At 38.4% G+C, this 25,336-nt stretch overlaps 1 protein-coding gene across 2 annotated transcripts in view; it reads left to right on the top strand.

Annotated features, from left to right (window-relative positions):
- LRRK2 (leucine rich repeat kinase 2) overlaps positions 1–25,336 on the top strand; it is a 134,443-nt gene that overhangs the window by 33,928 nt on the left and 75,179 nt on the right. For both annotated transcript variants that reach the window (XM_079773719.1, XM_079773720.1), the window contains exons 14-18: positions 4,965–5,077; positions 15,319–15,463; positions 15,602–15,741; positions 18,288–18,416; positions 18,491–18,661. In XM_079773719.1, the coding sequence (XP_079629845.1) occupies positions 4,965–5,077; positions 15,319–15,463; positions 15,602–15,741; positions 18,288–18,416; positions 18,491–18,661 (698 nt within the window). The remainder of the gene's footprint in view (positions 1–4,964; positions 5,078–15,318; positions 15,464–15,601; positions 15,742–18,287; positions 18,417–18,490; positions 18,662–25,336) is intronic.

Below are 25,336 nucleotides of genomic sequence, written 5' to 3' on the forward strand. Positions count from 1 at the left end.
TAGGGTGGGAGGTGATGATATCAGGTGAGACAGGGTGGGGGCCCAGCGATGGAGGAGAGGATGGAAGCATAGGAGAAACGTTTGGCATGGCTTTCTGATCATTGATATCAGGGATATTACTTTTTTGGGTTCTGTAAAATTTCCAACTTTTTGGAAGTCCAGTTTTTGTTTTTTTTCATTTAAAATGAAATCCTCCTAAACCTGCCATTACCTGTCATCATATAGGTATTTTATATTTCTGAGTATAAGGGTATACTCAATAACAGAGTATAAGTATTTTCTAGGACAGAGTTTTATTTCATCATTTATTTTTAATCCCCTGGTACCTTGACCAAAAATAGCTATTCAATAAATATAGGGTATCCCAAAAATGTATATATACTTTGAGTAATTATTAATTCCAATGGGTTAAACCTGAAAAGAAAGAAACACCAATTGAGCTATCAGCTGTTAAGTGTGTATACATTTTTTGGGGAGATGCTGTACGTTTGAATTGAATCATGGTGTCTCATTCATAGTTGTCAGTCAACTTTTGAGATATAATTTAACAGAGATAATTTTGCTCAAAAATATTACTGAGTTTTTCTTTGAATTTTGTTGGAGATTACAAAAAACAAACAAAACAAAAACAAAAAACAAAACCCTTTTGATTATCCTAAAGGTGTCAGCCTTATTTTTTTGAAGGTGGATTTGAGTTTTAAAGATAATCAAAAGATATTTAGAACCAGATCTATTAATCTATTAGTTAAAAAATCATACTCTTTAGGTCAAAAACAAGTTTCAAATATAATTTTTCATTTCTTTTACTGTTCTTAGATTGACCCTGAAGCAACATTGATAGTCAATAATAATTTAGATATATTAAACGGTACATTTAAATGATAAATTGAATGATTTTTTTTACAATGATGTTTAGATGTATTAAACAGGTGCCCCTGAAAATAATTTTATAACTTTAGGATTATACTTCATGTGTACAAACTATATTAATTGCCACGTTTTCTAAGTATGTCAGTGTATGAATACATTTCTATATTAGGTAAAGGCTTAATCATCTACTTTACTCTATGCTACCATATCATATTGACACTCTACCACACCATGCTACACCATACCTTACTGTACAATACTATAACCTATCATCCCAGTCTATACTGTATATCAGTTAGTAACTCTGGCATCAGTACCCCAGTAGTTTTGAGGTTAAATATAGTTCTAATCCTACCTAATAAAACAGTAATATGCAAATTGACCCTAACTCCGCTACACCCACAAACCACGCCCACAAGCCATGCCCACCAGCCAACCAGGAGCAAATATGCAAATAAACCCAACCAAGATGGCTACAGCCACAGAGAGCAGGAGGGAGGTTGGGGTTTCCCAGGCAAGAGAGGAAGCCAAGCTTTCCACCTGTCCTTGCACTCAAGGCTACAAAGTTTCAATTATAGAAGGTAAACAAATCCAAACAGAAATGGCAGCAGCCACTGAGCTGGAAAGAGCAGGAGGCCAGGGTTTCCCCCAGCAATGGAAGAAGCAAAGCTTTCTGCACACCCTGGCCGGCCCAAGCCTCCGCTTAAGGCTACAAAGTTTCAATTATAGAAAGTACACAAACCCCAAAAGAAATGGCTGCCAGCCACGGAGTGAGCAGGAGGCTTGGCTCCGCTCCAGGCTACAAAGTTTCAACTGTAGAAGGTAAATAAATTCCAGATACCAGGGTCTCCTCTTGGGTCACCAGGGGGCATGGCTGGCCTGAAAACCACCACAGGCCCCTCGCTCAGGCCGCCCCACGCCCCAAGGGAACCCCTCCCCTGATCCCCGACACCCTTCAGGGCAAACCAGCTGGCCCCCACCCATGCACCAGGCCTCTATCCTATCTAATAAAAGAGTAACATGCAGATTGACCATCACTCCAACACACAATATGGCTGCCCCCATGTGGTCAAAGATCCTGCCCCCATGTGGACACAAGATGGCCACCCCAAGATGGCCAGCAGGGGAAGGCAGTTGGGAGGGACCAGGCCTGCATGGGAGGGCAGTTGAGAGGGACCAGGCCTGCAAGGGAGGGCAGTTGAGAGGGACCAGGCCTGCAAGGGAGGGCAGTTGGAGGCGATCAACCCTGCAGGGGAGGGCAGTTAGGGGTGACCAGGCCAGCAGAGGAGGGAAGTTGGGGGCAAATAGGCTGGCAGGAATAAGGCCTAAACGGGCAGTCGGACATCCCTCGAGGGGTCCCAGATTGGAGAGGGTGCAGGCTGGGCTGAGGGACACCCCCCTCCATGCACGAATTTCGTGCACCGGGCCTCTAGTTTGTTATATAGTTCTATAGTTAAGTTGAGGTGCTTTTAACCTTTTGCACTCGGATGTCGAGTGTGACTCGACATGGTTAGCATTAGAATAAAGGAATCGAGAAAAAAGCAAGTGAGTGCAAAGGGTTAAGATATCTGCATGTACATGCACTCATTTATTAAGTAGGCCATATTTATACTTCCTTAATTGAAACAAAGATGTTCATTACAGCAAGTTTGTATAATTCAGCATCCAATTTAAGACCATATATATCCTCTGGTGTTATGGCTCTTAAATTTCTTTCAATCTAGTATTGTTCAATTCCTCCCTTTTAAAAATACCATTAACTTATTGAAATGATTGAGCCAGTTGCTTTAAAAAATAATAATCAGGACCCAGTTATTTTAATGAAATATCATTTGGCTTCTTCTTTCTTGACTCATGTCAGTTCTAGTGGAAATAACATAACATTCTTTAAGAAGGGGCATAGGCAAATTAGAAAGTGCATAGAAGAAAGTGATTAGTAGTATAAAACCACATCCATAAGAACAGTAAGAGGGGCTGAATTTGTTTAATTTGGAGAAGAGATGGCTCAGGAGGATACAAAAACTATATTAAAGTCCCCTCATTTATACCTAACAATGTGTCAGGTATTATTGGAAGTGCTTTATGTATATAAACTTTTTAAATGCTTGCAGCAACCCATCAAGCAGTTGCTACTTTTTGTTGTTGTTGCCATTTTTCCGATGATGAAACTGAGTCAAAGATGCAGATATTTTAAGGTCACAGCGTATATAATGGAGCCAGATATTCAACTGCAACCTGACTCTTGAATAGGCGCTTTTAAATACCCATTTGTGCAACTACAGTGTATCGAACAGCAGTTATATCTAAAGCACTTTGCTTGGGGGTCTGGAGATGATTAAATTATGGATTCTGCCCTCATTAACTTTGCTGTCCATACAGTTTAAAGGGCTATTATGTGGAAAGGAAATTAGATCCATTCTGGATAGTAGAACCTCAGTGATGTAACAAAATCCAGAGATGAAATTTATGGAAATGTTCATTTGGTCTTAATACAAGAGAGATGTCTAATAAGACTTGTTACATGTGGCATGGAGTTTTTACTGCTCAGCAGGCCTGCTTTTTCTTGTCACATCTGCTTGTGATGTGATGGGCAGCCTCAGAGGTTAATGTGGTCTTGGTCCCTGAAAGTGAGACACAGAGTTTTAAGTGACTTCCCCAAGATCCTACAGCTATAGCGAATGTCAGCACCTGTTTGAATACATTTTAAAATAAGGACTGATTTTGTTATTGACACTATTACAGATTTCTCCCATTTCACTCCCTTTTACCCCCCTCTACTCAGTCCACCGCCGCCGCGCCCCCCCCCCCCCCCCGGCCTTCACCATATTGTCTGTGTTCATGGGTTATGCATGTGTGCATATATGTTCTTTGGTTACTCTCTTCCAGTTCTCCCCTAGCCCCCAGCCTCTGAGGTCTGTCAGTCTGTTCCATGTACCCATGCCTATTTCGTTTGTCAGTTTATTTTTTCATTAGATTCCACATATAAATAAGATCATATGGTATTTAAGCAGAAAAAAAAAAGAAAGAGAGGGAGAAGCTGTATTCAAGTAGCTAGAACTATGATGCTTAGAAGGACAAATATTGTGGGTGGATGTTAAAACAAATAAACTGAATTAAGTAAAAATGTATTTGCTTGGCAATATGCAGATGATACCTTAATAAAACAATAGCAAAAAAAAAAAAAAAAAAAAAAAAGAGGGCTGCAAATTCCAGGAGTCTGAGAATCCAGCCTGGCTTATCCACTGTGGTATTCCCTGCATGTAGGAAAATTTCATGATACCATAATTACTAACTGATAGCAGACATTCATATTTTTGCTAAAAAATGAAAAGCTACGTACAGCCAATTTATAATTTGTGTTAATACAATTTTTTAAAGTGAAAGATAAATAATTGGTTATTAATAATTATTTTTACAGTCTCAGATTTTGGAAACCTCATTTATTCATAATAATTTTACTTAATATTCTATTACATAGTCAATTTTGTAACTTTCAGATTTTTTCTAACAGTTTTGGATAGTTTAGCTACAACGTAGCTTAATAAGGCATATGTTTCCTTTAAATAACAATATACAGCCTTAGGGAATTTTCAGAAAACTATATGCTCTTTCCCAGGATAGCACTAAAATGCAAATCTTTATTTTTTCACTATCATTTCAACTGCTCTTTTTGCCTACATTTTACATCTGACCTTATTTTTTTATTGTAGTCCAAATAAATTTGAACTTTTCTCAAGTTGTCCATTGTTACACAAAAATTCTTCTAGCTCCTTGTATAAGTACAGCCTACTCATACAAAAAAGAGATTGTTTTCACAGAAAATTCCTCCACCAAAATAACTTCTTGCTCCTTTAAATTCAGTAAACATTGACACTCACTGTATTTATTTTATATTCAAGGATGAACTACTTTTATAAATTCCTAAGTGAGGCTAGGGTTTCCCCCCTTGGTAAAAAAATATGTATTAGAAAAAAGTACAACATGTATATTGTTAATTATGATCATTCCTAGCAAGGGACGATCTGTTCAGCTTAAATCACTATGAGAAAAGTGTGTATATATGTATGTATCTATGTCTGTATTTTTGCCTTTAGGCATGCCAGAAGAATTCACAGAAGATATCGAATATCAACACAAGCTAAAAATGGTTACAAATCAGTGTTTCAAGAATGATATTCACAAACTGGTCCTGGTATCTTTAAACAGGGTAGGTACAATATAGATTTTCTGCCTTGATCCTGTTAATCAGGATATGACGTTTGGGGAAATGGGAGGCATTTTTAGTGAAAGTCTTCTATGTTCTGTTTACTCTGGTAGTAGGAAGTTATGTGGTTAGAGAAGTTATGTGGTAAGAGACCAATGGGGAGCCGAAAACCAGGATTACAGACTTTATTAGGGGAAGAGACCTGCCGGGCTGTCTCGCAAGGGGAGAACAGCAACCCGTGCAGAGGTGAACACGCCTTTTGAGGGGAGGAATGGGAAGGAATGGGGGCGTAGGGTGGCTTACTGTATGGTCCATATAAGGTACATAGTCACTCGGGTACTTAGGGACAAGGGCTTAGGATATTTGGCAGGTGCTGATTGGTTAGTCAATGTATATGTCCATACCAGGTGCCTGGTTGGGTACTCAGGTATTTCCGGGCTGCGGGTTACATCATACTCCGCCCACCAGTTGGGGGAAGGGAGGATCTATGGGTAAGATGACCATAGGGATATAGGAGTGAAGAGATGTGCCATTCCCGGGAGGATAAGTATACTTTTAACTACAACGATCAACTGTGAGTGTGCTATCAACCCCTGGCTTGGACAGGTTCTTTTGATTGCTAGTAACATAAAGCCACTCACATTTGCCCAACCAGAAAGAGAACTGAAGGGCCAGATACACAGCTGAGCCTCAGGAGCCATGTGGGGAGCTATGGCTGCTGTTCTCTCTATCTCTCCTCCCAGCTGCTTCTCTTCCTTTTCCGGCCCCATTTCAACAAGTTCGGCCCATGAAGACACATGTGGCACAGCATGAATGTCTTCTTCTATTGTCTTTGCTTGCTTTTGTATCTCTCCTCAGAGATAACCTCTGAAGTGGTTCTGTGTGCATTGTTTCTTCCCATTTTTAGGTAGTTACATATCTATGCACATTTATGATAATATATTGTAAGTAATACAATCAATAATCATACTAAGTGTGAAAAGAGAAGAGCTAAATTATGTTTATATTATGCAAGGCAAAGTTATTGATGGAATTAAGGTGGTTGGGAAGTTTAATATAATATAAATTGGTTCTTTATAAAAGATGTAAGAGTAAAGAAGTAAAGAATGATGAGGGTTAATGCTTTTGTGAAAGGAAGAGAGCAGAAAAGGTCATTAATGGAAATGATTTCATGTGATTTAATATACTTTGAAAGATGTCATGAATTAATTAGAATATAGCCTGCAGAGAGATCTCCTTTACAAATTCAATTTCACCTGAACTTTATCATGTAATTGTCTATGATATATTTAAAGCATTTGTACTTAAACCTTAATATGTTTCTTGAATATAGCAATATAATAGGTTGAATTTGATTCTAGGAATATTTGATCAAAATAAGGATGTGGAAGGAACTGTGTTAGGCATCAGGAAGACAAAAATGAATACATTGTAGTACCCTCTGTCATGGATCCCATAATCCAGCTGGGGGAATAAAGGCCTGCATGAAACCAGTTGTTCTACATGAGCATTGGTGAGCTCTCCTAGCTTTATGAGCAGTATTCTAGGAACTTAGAGGAGGCGGCAGTTTTTTTTTCATGGCATGTGTTTGTGAGAAGCAGGAGGTACCAGAAAATCCAAGATAGCTCTGAGTCTAGTTAGCCCATGTTTTCTAAAGTTACTGAGTATGAGTGTGATATAGTTAACAGAGTGAGGAGTCAAGACACCCAGATCTGCCAGTAAGTACCTGGATGAAAATCAGTCAGCTCCTATGTCTTGCTTTTTAACAATTTTTTTGCTATATAATCCCAAGAAAAGTGGTTGAGAAATCTGTCCACACACTTATTTTCTATACTAACATCTGAGTAATGACACACAGCATCTCACTAAACAGTGACTGTCATTTGAGAGTAGGGAGTTAAGGTCATGGGGAAATAGAAGTGGCAATGTTTTCTTTAAAAAAAACCTTCCCTGAATTATTCCCCTGATTCTTCCCCATGGTTAATAAAAATGCTCTAAAAGATAAATGTAAATATACTTTTAGCTCTAAAATTCTGTGGTTGCATGTCTCCCTCTGAGTAAAAGTTACAAAGTATTAGAGATTTTAGGTCCAAATCCTGCAGATACAGTGAAATGAATTATCATTAAAAATAAGTTTGTCCTTGGAGAGCAGAATTCCAAATAAAGTAGAACCCAAAGTTCAGCTATGATTTTAAAAACAAAGGCAATGAAAAGTGTTTATGAAAGTGAATCAATGTTAAAAAAATGAATCAATGTTTGAATACCTATAATTCCAATAACAACCAGACTGAAGTTAAAATCTGTCTGGAACATTGATGTCCCAGTTATGCCTGATTCTTTTAGCTTTTTCACACTTGAAAACGCCCAGTCATCTGTTCCAGGGAGATCTACTTGCCTCGTATTGTTTCGGGAGAACAAAGTAGAAATAGAACTCTGCATTTTGGCTGGATGTGCTTTGTATGGAGTGACATTGCCACTGTCTTTAACCAGAGAACTTATAGAGTTGAACTGGTCTTCTGATTAAATGGACACATTAATAGGAGCTGTGTGCTTTTCAAAAACCTTGAAGCAATATGTATCCAGTTTAAGTATTGATGACACTTATTTCAATTGAATATAATATGTTGGGAAAGAAAGAGCCCATTTGCAAAAGTAACAACAACATAAATCACATAAGAGTAAAGTAAAAAGTTTACAGGACTAAAAGAAACTCTACTGAGAGGTATGGAAGAGTTGAACATGTAAAAATATTTTTTGGTAAAATGACTAATCTTTAAAAAAATGAAAATTGATCTATATGAACCCTTAAGAGAAATAATAACAGTATTTTTTGGAACAAAATATGCTGGTATAAAGTTTTGAGAAAATTAGCTAAATAACTAATATGCATGATTAACCAGAAGAATTTTGAAAAAAAATAGGGTAATTAATATGGCCCAACTCCAACAGATAATACAATCTCTATATATAAAAGGCTAAGTGACCATTGCATCTGAAACAAACGAATGGACGACTGAACAGGCTGTGTGGGGTGACCAGGCCAGCAGGGGGGTTAGTGAGGGGTGATCAAACGACTGAGCAGCAGGCTGCGTGGGGCGACCAGGCAGGCAGGGGGCCAGTTGGGGGCAACCAGACCAGCCAGGGGGGCAGTGAGGGGTTACCAGGCTGGTGGGGGTGGCAGTTGCGGACGACCATGCTGGCAGGAGGTGCAGTAAGTGGTGACCAGACTGGTGTGTGGGGGGGCACTAAGGGTGACCAGGCTGGTGGGGGGGCAGTTGGGGGTGACTACACTGGCAGGGGGGGAAGTTGGGGGCGATCAGGGGCGATCAGGCAGGTGAGCAGTTAGGAGCCAGTGGTCCCAGATTGTGAGAGGGATGTCCCAGATTGGAGAGGGTGCAGGATGGGCTGAGAGGACCCCCACCCCCCATGCATGAATTTCGTGCACCGGGCCTTTAGTGTATTATAAAATTTTAGTAATTAAAATGGTGACATTGGCACTGGAGGTTATAGATCAATGCCACATAATGGTGATTTAGAAAACAGCCTCAAATATATAATGTGCCCCCAAATTGGGGGAGGAGGCGGGGGAAGTAGCGAGCTCGGTAACTTGTGTTGGAATAACTCAGTCTGCTGCCATGTCGGGAGAGCAAAGAAAGCTTCATATTTGCTCTAGTCATCCTCCCAAAACTCATTACAGATGGATGAGATGTAAAGGTAAAAATAAACATATGAAAAAGGTCTCAACTGTCATCATTATTAAAGAAATGTAAAGTTAAAAGTCAATTATGGGGTTAATTTAGTAATACCTATTATAATTCAAACAGACAGGTTTTCTGACCAGAACTCCACGCTAAGAATTTATAATAATGATATACTTGCAACATTTTCTTTTTAACCCAAGAATGTTCATTGTGGAATTATATGTAAAAAGAAAAACGTGGTAACAAACTAAATCCTTATGCGGTAATCATTAGTGCCGTTTGCCAAATGTTTTCAGTTCTCCAGCTTTTGGAGATTCTGGCATGGTATTTATTGGCCCTCTTGTGGTTAGGTTGGATTATGTAACTAGTTTTGGCCAAGGAGTAGTAAGTGGAAAATGTTTGTCATTTCTACTCCAAACATTTAATTACCGGTGAGAGCTCTCAGAACGCCCTCTCAGGCACTCTGACCTGTAATGTGCACGATGGTAGTTGCTCCATCAGCAGAGGTCCCTGTGTGATTGCAATGAGCAGTCACACACGTGAAACATGAGTGAGAAGTGAACGCTTTCTATTTTCAGCGTATGAAACTTTGGGATTGTTATTATAGCTTAATTTCATACATCCTGGCAATACACTGCCTATCAACAGATCCTAATTAAATAAATTATACTACTTCCAAATTATGTAATTCTATGTAGAGACTAAAAACAACTAGTTAAGACTCCTCTTGTGTTCCTGTGGAAAAATCTCCAATTTCCCATGAATATGAACCTATCTCCCAGGTAACTCATTTTCTTTCTTTCATGTATGTAAACACTATATGCACTTTTTGATGAAATTAGTGTATGTTCTCCCTTCTCCCCTCTATCATTCAATTATCACTCCCCTCTATCACTCAATTACAGATTATACGGATAATGTGGGTTTGAAGCTGGCTCTGCCACCTACGTACAGACTAATGTACCCTGGATACGTTACTTAAAGTCTCAGTTTCATTACCCATAAAACATAGATAATAAATGTTTTTTTCCCTTAGGGTTATTATGAAGATTTTTATGAGATAACTAATGTAAAGTACTTGGTACAATGCTTGGAACATAGTATATACTCAGTAAATGTTAGTTAATGTTATCTGTTTTCTCACCAACTTTTTTTTCACTGACCTACAGTTGCCCCTGTTTTTTTTTTAAATCAATTACAATGCTAATGCCAGATTTATAGTGGCAAATGTTTTATCATTTATGATAGATGGATGTTTTATTTTGTTCACACTAAAATGTCAATTTGTTTCTATGAATATATTTAACAGGAAACATTTAAAAATGAGGCGAATATTTTATATTAAGCATTTTCCTGTTTAGTTGAGATATTGTATTAACTTTAAGGCAGTAGTTTCTGTGGTCTGAGATGAAAATGATCATCTCATTGCAAATTCTACATCAACAAGGTTTATAATATTTACATTCAGCTCTATAACCATTCTTCCTAAATTTGTTTTCACCTTATTCCTATAGTTACATGGATTCAGTGTTCACTGCATGTCCTTTTGTTATAGATTTTCCATTCATCTTCCAGTTATGTGAGTTTCTTTAAAAAAGATTTATTGCCTGAACCTTAGAATGTTGCTATTGGTGGTGGTGTTGTTTTATATTTGGCCTCTTGAAAAAACATTTTAGTTTGTTGTAAAATATCGGGGTTTTATTTTCTTTCTTTGAAAACTTTGTAGGCATTCCACTGTCTTCTAGTACTGACTGTTTTAGTGGAGAATTCTGAGACCTGCTATTTTTTTATTTTTTAAATGCTGATGTTTTTACCTGTCTGCTCAAAGGATACTTTTCATGAAATCCACTTTACTAGGATATATCTGAAGCTTAGTTCAAGGCTATGGTGTCTTCTTTCTAGCTATACATGCAATCTCCCCCCTCCCTGCTCCCCCCCAAAGTCTTTCCTGAATTGTGATTGATTTAGTTGGAAGTTAGGTAAGAAGCTAGCCTTAAGCTAGCTAGCCCTTTCATCAGAGAAACCATTTTAATTATTTCTGTATTCTCTGAAAAAACTTGGAAAATTGTGGAGCATACATGATAGGATGTTTCTAATTAATGTTTGTAGGTGTCCTTCCTTTAGAACTTACAAAGATTTCATTTGGTCAACCCTTGCTGAGTATAAACTAGTCAATAAATTTTAATCCCCATTTGAGCCGTAATGCAATAAATCACTATTTTCAAGACATAGCATTATATTAAGTGAAAAAAAGTTTATTGTAGGCTTATGTATACTTTTTCAAATTTACAAAACTGTCAAAAATTAAATAGCACCATTTAAAATTATCAAATAGTTTATTTGAGCTCCATCACATGTAATAAGGTCATACCCTGAATTATCCTTTTGCATAGACACATCAGATTTCCTGTTGCAAGTCATTAGTCATCGTTGAATCGCATCTGAAATAGTTAGAAATTAGGGGTCCTCAAAGTAACAGAACCATTAATGTAGTAGAAACTTGCTAGAGGGGATGGTATTAAGGACAGGGATAGGTACTGTGTAAATATCAGTTTGATTTAATGTTTAGCATAAAAATAAGCCTGTGATGCATTTTGAATGTAGAGCAGGACCGACTTTGTGGGGCCCAGTGCAAAATGAAAACACAGGACCCTTGTTGAAAAGTTATTAAAAATGTCAGGACGGTGGCAGCAGAGTATTGGACAGAGTGTGGGCGCTCCTAAGCACAGAGCCCTGAGTGCCTGCACAGGTGCACGCTGTGAAGCTGGCCCTGCGAGGAAGCAGGAGAGACGGTACCACTAATCAAACAAAGCTCAGAGTAACAAGCTGACTGTTGTTGTTTTTTAAAGATAATACATGTTTGGCTTTGTACATCTGAGTTTAAGCTTCTGATGTCAAGCAAAGAGAAATGTGGGCTGAGAGCTTAAAAAAGTTTTCACTTGTACCTTGAGTTATCTGCTCAAAAGTTTCTATCTCAATTCCCCCCCCCCCCATTTATAAAGTAGGCCTAATAAATAGTCTGTCTATATCATATGTTGTAAAGATCAAATGAGTTAATATATGTGAATGTCTGGCACAAAGCAAGTGCTCCATGGGTGTTGGCATTATCCTTGTGGTTGTTGCTATTGTTGTTATGGTGACTTGAGGTTGTGTCATGGTGGAATCCCCTCCATGAATAGAAGAGTTATGAGAAAAGAACTTTGGACAAAGTTTGATGTTGAAAGAAGAGATTGTAAAGGATATGGGCAAAAGAATGGCTTCAGGGGCATATTGTGTCATGGAATAATTAGGGGCATAATATGTCATGGAAATCAAGGGAGGGAAAAGCAGCAATTCAGTTATTAAAGAGCTTTTTTTTTTCTTTGAATGGTTTGAATTCAGAGTGGTCAGGACAGAAATCTGATTATAGGAAACTAAGGGGTGGGGAGAATGTGGAGTTAGTGGGTATAGACTTTTCTCTTAATAAGCTTAGAATTGAAGGGAAGTGGTAGCTTGATGGAATGGAAGACCGATTTAAGTGTACTCTGTCTCCCACTTAGAAGTACTTTCTATCTGAGGAGAATGTCAACCCCAGGCCTGAACTGTGGACATCACTCAATGTTTATTACACAATGAGTAATTTCATTGCATCCTCAAAAGAACCCAGCATTATTAGGATCATTCAATTATTTTATTTTATTTTTCAATGACAGTTGACATTTAATATTATTTTATATTAGTTTTAGGTAGACAGGATCGTGGTTAGACAATCATAATGTACAAAGTGATTCCCCGGATATTTTAAGTACCACCTGGCATTAGGATCATTTTAAAGGCGAGGAAGCCAAGACAGATACTGAGCCATCCCTCTAGCTTCAGCATGCACCATTTTTAAATTTTTAAATATTTTTTTTTGAATAACACTTTCTGAATAAAGACCACTTGTGAGAAAAATATTATTTAATTCATTTTAATGGTCCTCAAATTCATGGAACTGTTAAGTGATGAGACAGGATTTAAACTCAAATTTAATTGGCTCTAAAGCTGGCTTATTACCTAGAGATTTGTTAAGATGGAAATAATGGCAGGAAAAAGGGAGGCAAGGCTAGAAGTGTCTTGTTTAAATGCTAGATGGAATGATGTCCCACTGAGCAGTGAGTGAGGCAAAGGAGCAGAGGTTCGAGGTATTTTCATCACAAGCATTTTTTTTGCCACGGACATCTTGGCTGCAAGCATTTTTGCTGAGTGACAAATTGGCTCGAAGGCAATTTCTCAAAGATGAAATAACCAGTTGACGGTTTGGTTTACATTTGACAGACTTAATGTATTTTAGCTAGTTGTGGGTTTGGTTTCAGTTCTCCATTGACTAAATTCTTGCAGTATACCCATTGTTATCCTATATAATAAAAGCCTAAAATGCTAAGTGTCCAGTCTTCTGGTTGTCTGTTCAACCAATCAAAGCGTAATATGCTAATGATATGCTAAGGCCACTCAACTGCTTGCTATGGGGTGCACTGAACACCAGGGAGAAGACAGTCGACTGGTCGACCAGTTGCTATGATGTGCACTGACTACCAGGGGGCAGATGCTCTGACTGGTAGGTTAGCTTGCTGCTAGGGTCCAGCAGATCGGGACTGAGTGAGATGGGCTGGGCATGCCCTGGAGCCCTCCTGCAGTCCCTCCCCAGCTGGCTAACCTACCACATCCCTCCGGCCCCAATCGTGCACTGGTGGGGTCCCTCAGCCTGGCCTGCGCCCTCTTGCAATCCAGGACCCCTCAGGGGTTGTTGGAGAGCTGGTTTTGGCCCGATCTCACAGGACAGGCCGAGGGACCCCACTGGTGCCTGGATTTGTGCACCGGGCCTCTAGTATTTAATGGTCTTTACAGTAAGGAATAGACATGGTGATCCTAAAATAGTGGATGACAAGTACTATATATGAGGCCAGATTGCAAAACCACGTGTAAAGCCAGATTTTATACTATGTTGGAAAATGGTAATGTAGTTTGAAAATCCTTTGGTGTGCATAGTCATCCCTTCTACCATCAACACCAAAAGTTTGCCAAGCTATGGCAAATAGAAAGGATGTGGCTACTAATTCTCAACAGTTTCAAGAGCATTAATTTTGCTTCTTTGAAATTGATATCTCTCTTAAGGAAAGAAAAATTAGTACCAAAAGTGAAAAAGTGTGAAGCTAAACAAGGAGACAAATCCACAACCTAAAAAGAAAAAGTACAGTATAATACTGTGAACGAAAGACTTCTGAAACAATGTATGTTCATTTTTCGCAATTAAGTTTTTAAAATTTTGTTATTTTTCATTTATTATTTTGTCCTTTTTAGTGTCTCTTATTTTTTGTTATTTTATCTTTTATGGAGAAATTGCCTTACAGCCAATTAGTTGTGCCTTGAAAATATTTGCAGCGTTTACAGCAAACACGCTTAGGTCGGGAGATACCAGACATGTGGAGAAGGGCACAGGGTGAGAAAATGATGCTTAGCCACACCCTATTCACAAAAAGATGCTGAATGAGGACAGTTGCTAGGCACTGAGGGACTAGATTGGTAAAGGAATGAATGTCTGTTCTTTGACAGTATGGGCGGGAGAAAGGTGACAGGGTAGAAGGTGTTGGTTGAGAGGCTACACCAGGGCTTAACACCTGGCTTGAAGCTACTTCAGCTCTATGGTGATCTGTGGTGACATCAACCAGAGATTTGGAGTGGAGATACCATGAAACCAGTGTCCATGAAAGAAAATGTCCTGAGAAGGATAACGTTGTCATTTTTTTTGAAAGGAAAGCTATTTATTTGGTGGACATGTGCATCAAGGTAGAAGTTAGGAGAGCATCATGGAAAAGCAGAGAGGATCAGTCTTAAGAGTTAGCAATACATCACCGATGTCAAAGGAGGGGAGGTATGGCTAGCATTGTCATGTGGTTGGAAAGCGTGTTGACTGTGTTCTTCTCAGTTAGCATGATGGCCTGTAAAAAGAAGTGGCCTCTATTAAAGAATATCAGTAAATATGACAAATCACCTGGAAGAATTGAGATGAAAGGTTGGAAGTGGATTAAGATCCTGGGCTTTTAAGGCAGACACATTTATATTCAAGTCTCAAGTGTGACACTTATTAACTGTGTGACTTCAGCTCTTGTTCCCATGTCTTTAAAGTTTGGTGAATCTATTCCATGAGGTGGTGGAGGGGAAATGAACAGATAAGGCATGTAAAGCACTTAGAGTAAAGAGTAAATTCTCAATTAGTATTTTCTATAGTGACAAGCAGCATTGCATTTTCTTGGTTAAACATGCAGGCTGAAGTCAGTAGAGTATGATATTTACTAAGATTATGAAAATGAATGTAAAGTATTTAGCACAGTGCCTGACATGGAGCAGGTACTCAATATGTATTAAAATATTAGCTTTTTAACCTTAATAATAGTAATTATTAGTATGAGGCAGAATCAAGGATATTAATCTTTATTTAAATACTTATTTTATATTTGATCAGTCTATAACTGGCATTAACAAAAATAAGTACTAAGAACTCATTTTGAATTGTTTTGATTTTAGTTCATTGGAAATCCTGGGATTCAGAAATGTGGATTAAAAGTAATTTCTTCTATAGCACGTTTTCCTGATGCCTTAGAGGTCTTATCTCTGGAAGGTGCTATTGAATCAGTGCTTCAAACACTGCAGATGTATCCGGACGACCAAGGTTGGTACAATTGGAACCCGGGGTTTAGAGTAGACTTTTATAGGCCTTTAGCAGCTGGTGGGGTGTCTTTAAAGTTTTTTCTTTAGTTTTGAGATTTAAAACAATTAATATTGTTTATTTTTCCCCTTATTCTTCTAGAAATTCAGCGTCTGGGTTTAAGACTTATAGGATGCTTGATTACAAAGAAGAATTTATTCCTAGGAACTGGGCATCTGTTGGCAAAACTTCTGGTTTCCAGTTTACAACGATTTAAGGATATTACTGAATTACAAACTGAAGTATGTGCATTATCTTGAAGGGAATTTGATCTTGTGCAGATTTCTCTTTCAGAGCAGTTGGTATAATTCCCACTTTACATTAATGGAGATATTCTAGTTAATTGAAACCATTTATCATTTTGTAATATTTTAATTATAGAAGGGGAAGAGAATTGGATTGAATCTCTAAAGATCCTATGTTTCTTCATTAAATCTCCAAGATCAGCTTGTTTATTTGCCATTTGTCTTTTCCATGAAAGAGCAGAGAGTGTGCTGAAGAGATTCCAGGTAGCTGAGCTTCATTTGCTTAGAGTTTATGTAAATAGAAGTTTTAATTATTCTGAAGTTTGTCATTCTCTGTGTTTTGTTGTGGGCTGCTTACCTGTAGTATTTTTGCTCCTTGAATTTTTTTTTTTCTTGCAATGAAACAATATTTTAAAAATTTTTCATCAAGCAACATTTAAAATGTGACATTTAACCAACCACTGTTTTTTATGAGGAACCCAAGGTACTGCCTTAGGGTTAATTAAGGCAAGATTTAAGAAATGCATTGTTTCAAGGTTTTGTTTTTTTTTTTTTTCCCTTAGAATGTTGGGAAAACAATGGTTTCTTTAAGATTTCTTCTGCCTTGGTTGTCGTTTTCAGTAGTGGAGTTTGCAGCTTTCCTAAACCATGCTCAGCAAATAGATTCACAAATGGAAGCATGGACCAGGAATACACATGTCTCCGCTCTAACCTTTGCAGAGACATTATTAGTAAATGAGATAATGGGTATAAAGTTTTCAATTTTAAAGTGCTGCTGAACACACAATATTCTTAGGTGAAAAACAGCAGTGTGCTTCATAAATCTGCTCTTTATAATGTGCCTCTACCGAGACTGCTTAAAGCCAAGGCAGAACTGGTTAAAAGTAATCCCAGGGGAAGTACATGATTTTGTGCAGGTATGGAACTCTCAGTTCCTCAGTGTTAATTCATCGGGGCATAAATTCTAGGATCTCTATAGTAGAGGTTACAAACTATTGGCCTAATGCATTCGACCTGCCAACGTATTTTATTTGGCTGGTTCTGTGTTTATACATTTTTAATTTGAATTAAGTGCCTTCTACACATTCGCATTACCTGCTTTGCTGCTGCATTTGAGTTTGCAGGGACCTCTGCTGTAGAGGTGGGTGAACCACATGTCCCTTAGACCTGCATAAATTAAGATTATGTCTCTTATCAAATATTAGGGATTATTTATAGGAACTCAGCATCTTAAGTGCTCAAAATAATTATTTTAATATTTTGATGATCTCATTAATATATGAAATGGAAAGATGTTAAACATCTAAAAAGTTAAGCGTTAAGCTGATCTTTGGTGAGTTTACTCACTCTAAGTAATAGTAAAGCCATAAAAATTTCATTCTTCCCTTCAAATCTCACCTGGGTGGAGAGCCCAGAACTCTTGGAAATATGCTTAGGTGGTTCTAAAAAGTAATGGCATGACTGATCAGTTCTTTAGAAATAACTAGAGGCCTGATGCATGAAATTTGTGCAAGGGCCTTGGCCCCACCCCCCAATGCTGTCTCGGCTGCCTCTGCCTCAACCACCGCCCTCCAGCCCCCATGGCTTTGTCTAATTAGCATATTACACTTTTATTATTATAGACTAGAGGCCCAATGCACGAAGATTCGTGCAAGAAGGGGCCTTCCTTACCCTGGCTGCCGGCACCGCCTTCGCTCCGGCCCGGAGCTGCCTTTCTGCCTTAGCTCAGGCCCAGAGCCGCCTTTCCGCCTTCTCATGCTGCCCACAGGCCCGGAGTAGCTGGGGTGGTGCAGGATGCCTGCGTTGTCACCATGGTGACGATGCAAGCGTCCCGCCCCTGGTTGCTCGGTGCCTGGGTATACAAATTAACCCGCCATCTTTGTTGGGTTAATTTGCATACTCACTCCTGATTGGCTGGTAGGCGTCGTGAAGGTATGGTCAATTTGCATCTCTCTTTTATTAGTGTAGATTTGCTTTAAGGATGTAAACTTCAGAGTGCTTTGAACGCTTCTCTCAAATACACTGAACATGAATGAAATCCAAGGGCTTATCTTTGTCTCTGAGGTTAAAATTTCAGAAGAAAGCACAAAATGTTGGGGGAAATGCTGGGTTATCTATAAAACCTAATTGAAACCTCATAATATAAACATAATTTTACTGGCCTATTTGGGTCTGCAACTCTGCAGTGTGTGCTGTTTCCATCCTGATTAATACCTGGTTTGCATCTTGTAGGAATAGCCTCAGTCAGGGATCTTTCAAAGCTAAATATTAGTGAATTAGGAGTTTTCCCTGCTTTGCTAGACAACGGTTTGTTAGCATTTTATTTTCTGTGTGCCTGCTATGTTTCTTAGTAATGAGAGAGCAAGGTGTATTTATAGGATTGTTTCAAGGTTTATAGCTTTCAAGTACAAACCCAAAAAATATTGTTAAGTGAACAACTCAGGTTTTTAGTATCACATGCACGCTTTTTTATATTATTTATTTATTCTTTTTTTGCTTATAATTGCTTATGTTTCTATTATTATTTTTGATCACACTTTCAGGGATTTCAGACAGTCTTGACCGTGCTGGAATTGTCAGTGTCTTTTTCCAAGCTGTTGGTGCATTATTCCTTTGACTCAGTAATATTCCATCAGATGTCCTCCAGTCTCATGGAACAGAAGGATCAACAGGTACCATGTTTCTCACCTGTGTGCTAACTGTTATGTATTTAGCCAACTCTAACCCTTATTTCCATTCTTTTTAGTTTCTAAACCTTTGTTGCAAGTGCTTTGCAAAATTAGCCATGGATGATGAGTTAAAAAGTGTGATGCTAGAGAGAGCATGCGATCAGAATAACAGCATCATGGCTGAATGCTTGCTTCTGTTGGGAGCGGACGCCAATCGAGCAAAGGAGGAAACTTCTTTAATCTGTCAGGTAAACTTTCAGGATGACACTTGTTTTATTCTGTTGACTCTGCCATTGTATAGCTCTTACCTACATCCCATTATTCCTTGCTACAGAATTTGCCAGTTTATTGCACAACTCCTTGTGATTTGTAATAGGAGATTAGTTCATGGAATTTCAGAGGTAATAGGGTCCTTAGGCATTGTTGTCTAATCCTTCGTTTTACTTGTCTACCTACTTTGTTAGGTTGATAAGTAACTTTTCAGATGTGTCTCCTATGCATCTCTGTGCACATTATTCAGCAGCCACACTCCCTCAACTCATGGCTTTATTTGGTATTGATCATTTTTCAACCATTTTGTCTTCATTTTGTATTTCTTTGCCTAGAAAGTTCTCCCCTCAAGGTTATTGCATGTGGCCATGTAGGCTGGAACCAAACACCTCAGGGGGCCACGTTCACATCCCCTGCAATTGCACCCCCACAGTTGTATGGCACTGTGGTCCTGCCTTCCTTCTCACCCTTCACTCCTGCAGTGAGCAGGCACATCTATCTCATTGTTCTACTTTCCTTCAATTTCTAACCCAAATTCTCTTTCCCAGATAAAGCCCTCCTCACACTCCCCGACCTCCATACAAAATAAAGATTTACTTCCTCTGGAAATCCATGACAATTTATGTTTACCTCTTGTATCTCTTGTGAGTTGCCTGAAAGTAGAAATGTACAATGTCCAGTTCTCAGTATGATTCAATAAGTATTTAGTAAAGTGCATTGCATGTTTTTTAAAGTCTGTGTGTGTTGTATAAGTTTTGGAGTCTCTGATAGCATTCAGGTAGCATCATGTATATTTTCTAGAAATTTAATAAACAATTCTACCAAAGCAATTATGTAATGATTTAATATATATTATTAGATAACCAGTAGAGTACCGTTTTCTAATAATTTATCTTTAAAATCTTTATTTAATTTCTCACTTGCCTATGGATTCAAATCAGTTTTTTTTCAATTGTGAGATTAAGTTAGTACTAATTAGCAATCTGCATAAAAGAAAACTAAACCTGTTACTCATTTTCATGCATAATTAATTTATGCATGAAAATCAGATAATCAAATTTAGTTAAAAATTTTAAAGCTAGCAACATTAAAAAGAGTTGCTTCTCTATTTTGAAGGTAATTAAATCATTCCCCTCAATAACTTAATGTTTTTATTGTGTATCTTTTCTGATATGTGCAGATCATTGCATTAATGTTTCTGGGTATTCCAAGAACTTAGAAGAATCTTCCCCTTCATATTTTTTTCATTGGGAAACAACATACCTAAAAGCACCTGAGTGCAGACACTCTACATTTTCCATAGGAAGTGCTTTGTACTTGTCTCTGAATTTATCCAACTCTTTCTATACAAAAAGCTTTTTATTTTCTTCCCACATTCTTTTAAACTTAATCGCTTGTATATATCTCCTATTTTTTTAAAAAAAATCAGATCTTTAAGTGGATGAGTGTATTAACTTTAAAGAATTCGTCCTAGTTGTCAAATTGTTTAGCCTATCAAATAATAAATTGTGATTAAATATGTGGCTAGATTGATTGAGCATACCTTATTGTGTAGTAGTGCAAAATAAGATAATCAGGGGTATTTGTTTATGTGGCAATGCTGCATATTTAAGGACTAGTCAGAGCAAGGGTGAGTGATTCTTGTTAGGCTTTCGGAGGAGATTTTATGTTGTAACTAGAGATCCAGTGCATGACATTCGTGCACTGGGGGGTGTCCCTCAGTCCGGCCTGCACCCTCTCGCAGTCTGGGACCCCCCAAGGGGTCCTTAGTGCTGCCGTGGAGGCAGGAGAGGCTCCCACCACAGCTGCTGAGCTTGCCAGCAGTGAGCCCGGCTTGTGGCTGAGCGGTGCTCCCCCTCTGGGAGTGCACTGACCACCAGGGGGCAGCTCCTGCATTGAGCATCTGCCTCCTGGTAGTTAGTGCACCTCATAGTGACCTGTAGGTTTTCTGTTTGGTTGATTTGCATATTAGTCTTTTATTATATAGGATGGGCATGATTGATAGAGAAGAATATGGAAGATTAATTCTGGGTATGAAAATGCATGAATAGAGACCTGAAGCTAAAACTCTTCAAATCATGGTGGGAAGAACAAGTATAATGAAGTGTGAATAAAAGTATACACACCTTTGTGGTATTCATGACTACCTGGGCACTGCTCTGTGTTCTTTACACAATTTAACCCTCATCACATCCTTAGGAGTGGGTCCCAGTTATCTCCATTATATAGGTCAGGAATTGAGGCACAGAGAGGTTAGGTGAATTGCCTGAGAACACTTCTCCTGGTAAGTAGTGCCTCCTGAGTGGTTTAAACTTTTTTTAGAGTTTGACAGAAAAGTTTTAAAATCAAAACAAGTTTACATGTCGACACTTATGGCTTAACTAGAATAATCTGTACAAATTTTGATTGTACTAAAGACCAAATAGATATAATAGCAAGAGTTCCTTCAAAACAGTGAAACTCCAATTACTGAAATAAGTTAATAATTGATGATAAAAAAAGTATCTATAGATGAAAACAATTATCCGAGAAGTCAAAACATACAATGTACGGTACATGCAAACACTGAAGTATTAAAAGCCCCTTTCCCATATTGATAGTTCAAAGAACTACCAACTGACATATAAAATTATCTTAGAAATGCCATCTGTTAAGTGACCCTTAAGTTCTGTGTGTAAACCTTGGTTCACCCTGATTTAGTCCATATACGTGAATATGCAGACTATCAAAAACCACTCCTTTGTCTTCATACCTCAGAGCAACTAATGTTCCCACTCTTTGCAATCCTGTCACGTGAACCACACAGAAATAAAAATCGCCTCTGATATAGCCATGTTTTCACATAGGTTAGTTTTGTTATATGGTATTTACTTTTATTTATTGCATAAGCATCATGGATTGTTCTCCAGTTAAAAAGATACTACTTAGTGACTTTGTTAATGAGGGAGGCGGGTGTGGGTAGGTTGGAAGAGATCAACCAAAGAACTTGTATGCATATATGCATAACCCATAGACACAGACAATAGGGTGGTGGAGGCCTGGGGTGGTGGGTAGGGACGGGCTATAAGGAGGTCAATGGGAGAAAAAGGGGGACATACGTAATATTTTCAACAATAATATTTTTTAAAAAATTCAGAAATATCTCAAAAACTTAACTTTTTACCCTGGCAGGTGTGGTTTAGTTGGTTGAGGGTTGTTCCATGCACCAGAAATGAACTTTTATCATTTAGTTTTCAATTTCAGCTACTACTGCCTGTAAAGGATCTTAGGTGGCTGAACCCTAGAGCCAGGTTCATTCCTATATGCACCCACTCTGCTCTTTGCAAGAAAGTCATGTGGCTTCACTGAATTCCTAGCCATGAAATTAAATTACCCTCTAAAGTTAACACGGGTTTTATGCTTTGTAGAACAGTTTGGATATCATGCAAAAAGGCATAGAGACCACATATTGTTACAAATCAGCAGGACGATGTAGCAACAATGTAGACCATGGTGAGATTAACTTTAGGGAGAAGAAGGGAGGAATTATATTGAAGTAACATTTATCGACCGTAAAAATGCATAACTTCTACAAAACCCACCAACAGTGGAAAGAGGGTCTGATAAATTCAAGATTTGTAAAAACTATGCACAACGCTCATGATAGTTGGGGAAAGAGGAAAGGTTTATATAAGTAGTCGTTTTAAAAATGTAACTTTTTCCCTATTGTCAATTACACACATGCATACACACACTAATTGAGACTATTCTACAACCATGTCTCAGAAGCAGTTCAGCATTTCCTAAATGGATTGTCCCTCACATTTACTGTATAATGTAGCTGTTACTACTGCATAAGTACAAGTAAGCAGTGTTTCCTTTGAAACAAAAACCAAGGGATTTTCCCCCTCAAGTTTTAACCATCAAAACCGGTGCTTATAAAAATTTAAAATTTTCAACAGTCTGAATATTTCAAAAATGAAAACTATTCCATACTTCCCAAATGTTTTTTATGTTCCAGGTGTGTCAACCTCGTTATCTAGGGTAGAGTCCTGCGGAGATATTTCAGTCTCTCTCTGCACTGGATGGCTTTTTCTTACCGCCGCCTCGGCTTTGCCTTCTTCATTGCTGTCTCCATTATGTTGTGGTTGATTTCTGTCTTGAGCATCAGATCCTCCATGTAGAGTCTTTGGACCTATTTGCTCCTTTTCAAGACTTTGTTTGGCCCTTTTTCCCCCTTGATCTTTGGTTTTATTTCCTTCCTCGTGCTGTCTTTGTTCGGCAAGAGATTTATTCAGCACTCGTGTGATTGCAGAATCTCCTGCACCAGCCAAAAATGTGTTCTTAAACTTGCTGTACAAGATTGTAGACTTTTCCATGATAATCCGACTCACTTTGAAGCGCCATCTTTTTTCTCTCTCCAGTGTTGTAATCACCTCTGTGTTTCTGAGCTTGTTGCATTGTGAGCTGGTGATGCAAGTGCATCCAAGGCCTCAATACATCTGTCCGCTGCTTTAATCTCTTGTCTACGCAGCAGATTCATGGTAGTCGTGTTGCTGGGTTGTTCATTCATTCTCAAATGCTTATTTCAAATATTTGGTTTGGATTGCTGGCTGCATTAATTATAAATTAGAAGATGAGAGAGAAGATTTCAAAGGATAATAAATTAGACTTTTGATAAACTGATTATATTATAAATTATCTTAATTATTATTTGAATATAAAACTGTATTTATGAGCAGTACTTTTTCCTCTGGTGAAGTTGAAATTACTTTAAAAATTTCCTTTTGTCTAATACACTTTCTTATATATCTCTCTCTTCATGGCACCATGTGCCTAAGTCAGTGTGGATTGTTTGGGTCCCCCAAGGACAATATCCCTACAACAGTGTATTGAGCACCTTCTATGTGGAAAGCTCAGTGCTAGATAATTAGTAAAAAATATAAAAGGGGTTACCTGTTTCAAGATGTTTATTTTTTTCTAAGTGGATATTGTGAGAGGGGAGAGGACAAAACATAAATCATCTTCATACAAAGGGAGCAGTAAGTGCCATAATGTAGAGATAAAAGTTGGCTGGGCTGCGAGAGAAGGCATTTGTAATTGAGTTTTTTGGCCCTTCTCTCCCTCCCTCACTCCCTTTTACCCAAACTCCCTATGGGCCCTTAAAGAGGATTTTAGTAACTTTTCTAGTTAAATTACATATATTCTTAGGCATTGCACTAGGCTACAGAGGTACGAATTGAATTACAATAGCATTCATGCCTTTCGTTCTAGTTATAAAGCAGATGGGCATGTCTGGTTCAGTGTGCTGAGTACTTTGTGAGACAAAGTGAGGGGAGCCTGGAGGAGGACGGGTGTGCGTGGCCTGGGAGGTTGACAGCAAGGACTCACTGTGCAAGATTCTTTGAAGCTATTCCTTGAAGAATGAACCTCTTTTTGTTCATTTTGTTGGTGAAGAGCTTAGTTGAGACACTTAGGGCAATAGAAATAGCATAAATGGAGGTAATGAGATGTGAAAAATTGCAAGTGGTGTTTGGGGGAATATCCTGGAGCAGAGAGGTTTTAGAAGATTTTTAAATTGGACCGTACTTGGTCATATCTGCAGTAGAAAGGCACTTTAGTGGCCGTAGGGAGAATATGTTGAAGGTGGGTGATGCTGGAGACTGCTGACCTGGTACCTTGGATGTTAGGGTCTTCTTCTCTTTCCTTTTCCTTTTCCTTTTCCTTTTCCTTTTCCTTTTCCTTTTTCCTTCCCTTCCCTTCCCTTCCCTTTCCTTCCCCCCCCCCCCCCCCCCGTCCTTAATTTTGGGTAGTGAAAGGAGCACAGGCTTTAGAGCCAGAAGATTTGACTTTAACTCCCCAGTCTCTAATCAACTATCTCTAAGGGTTTGGACAAATCACACATGTTTTCTAAATATTGATCTATAAAATGGGTAATCATTTCTGTGGCATAGAGTTTTATTTTATTTCTTTTATTTTTTCTTTATTGATTAAGGTATTACATATGTGCTATTGTAAGGATTATAGATCCTATCTGGACAGGATTCAGCACAGTATCTGACATATACTATTTCCACTATCTGTGACTTTGAACTTCTTTTTGTAAGACACTCCATTCCGTGCCTTAGCGAAGCTTGTTCCTGAGAAGGGCCAGTGTGCTGTGCTTCAGGCAGTGGAGGCTTCTCTCTGCTCACAGTGGACACTAGTGTTTGGAGCACTAGTAAGCTAACCCACCTGAACACAGCTCTGAAGATACAGTATTCAAAGGAAGGTAGAAAGCTGAGAGACAAGATATATCCTTGTGTGATAATTCAGATTCTTGTCCATAGGAGTTCAGGAAAACCAGAAATGCGTGATGTCTGTCTTTGCACAGGGCATTAACGAACATTATAATATTTATATTCTGTTACAAACGAAGATGGGGCAGTAAGCATTTACTGTGTTAAGGCACTAGTTTGCCAGATGCCTTCCAATGAAGAAACAGATGCCCGAAAAGTGTAAGGCTCACTTACACTTGTGTGACTTCAAGTTTATGAGCTTCCATATCATATTGCCTCTCTCATGATAACTGACTTCCATGTGGCAGATTATTCGATTTATGCTGCTATGATATGGGTGGTGCTAATCTTATTTATTTTCCTAGTTTATTCCAAGAATGAGTTTTGCCTTATTTT

The sequence above is a fragment of the Cnephaeus nilssonii genome (assembly GCF_951640355.1).
Source record: "Cnephaeus nilssonii genome assembly, chromosome: 6".
Classification (NCBI taxonomy): domain Eukaryota; kingdom Metazoa; phylum Chordata; class Mammalia; order Chiroptera; family Vespertilionidae; genus Cnephaeus; species Cnephaeus nilssonii.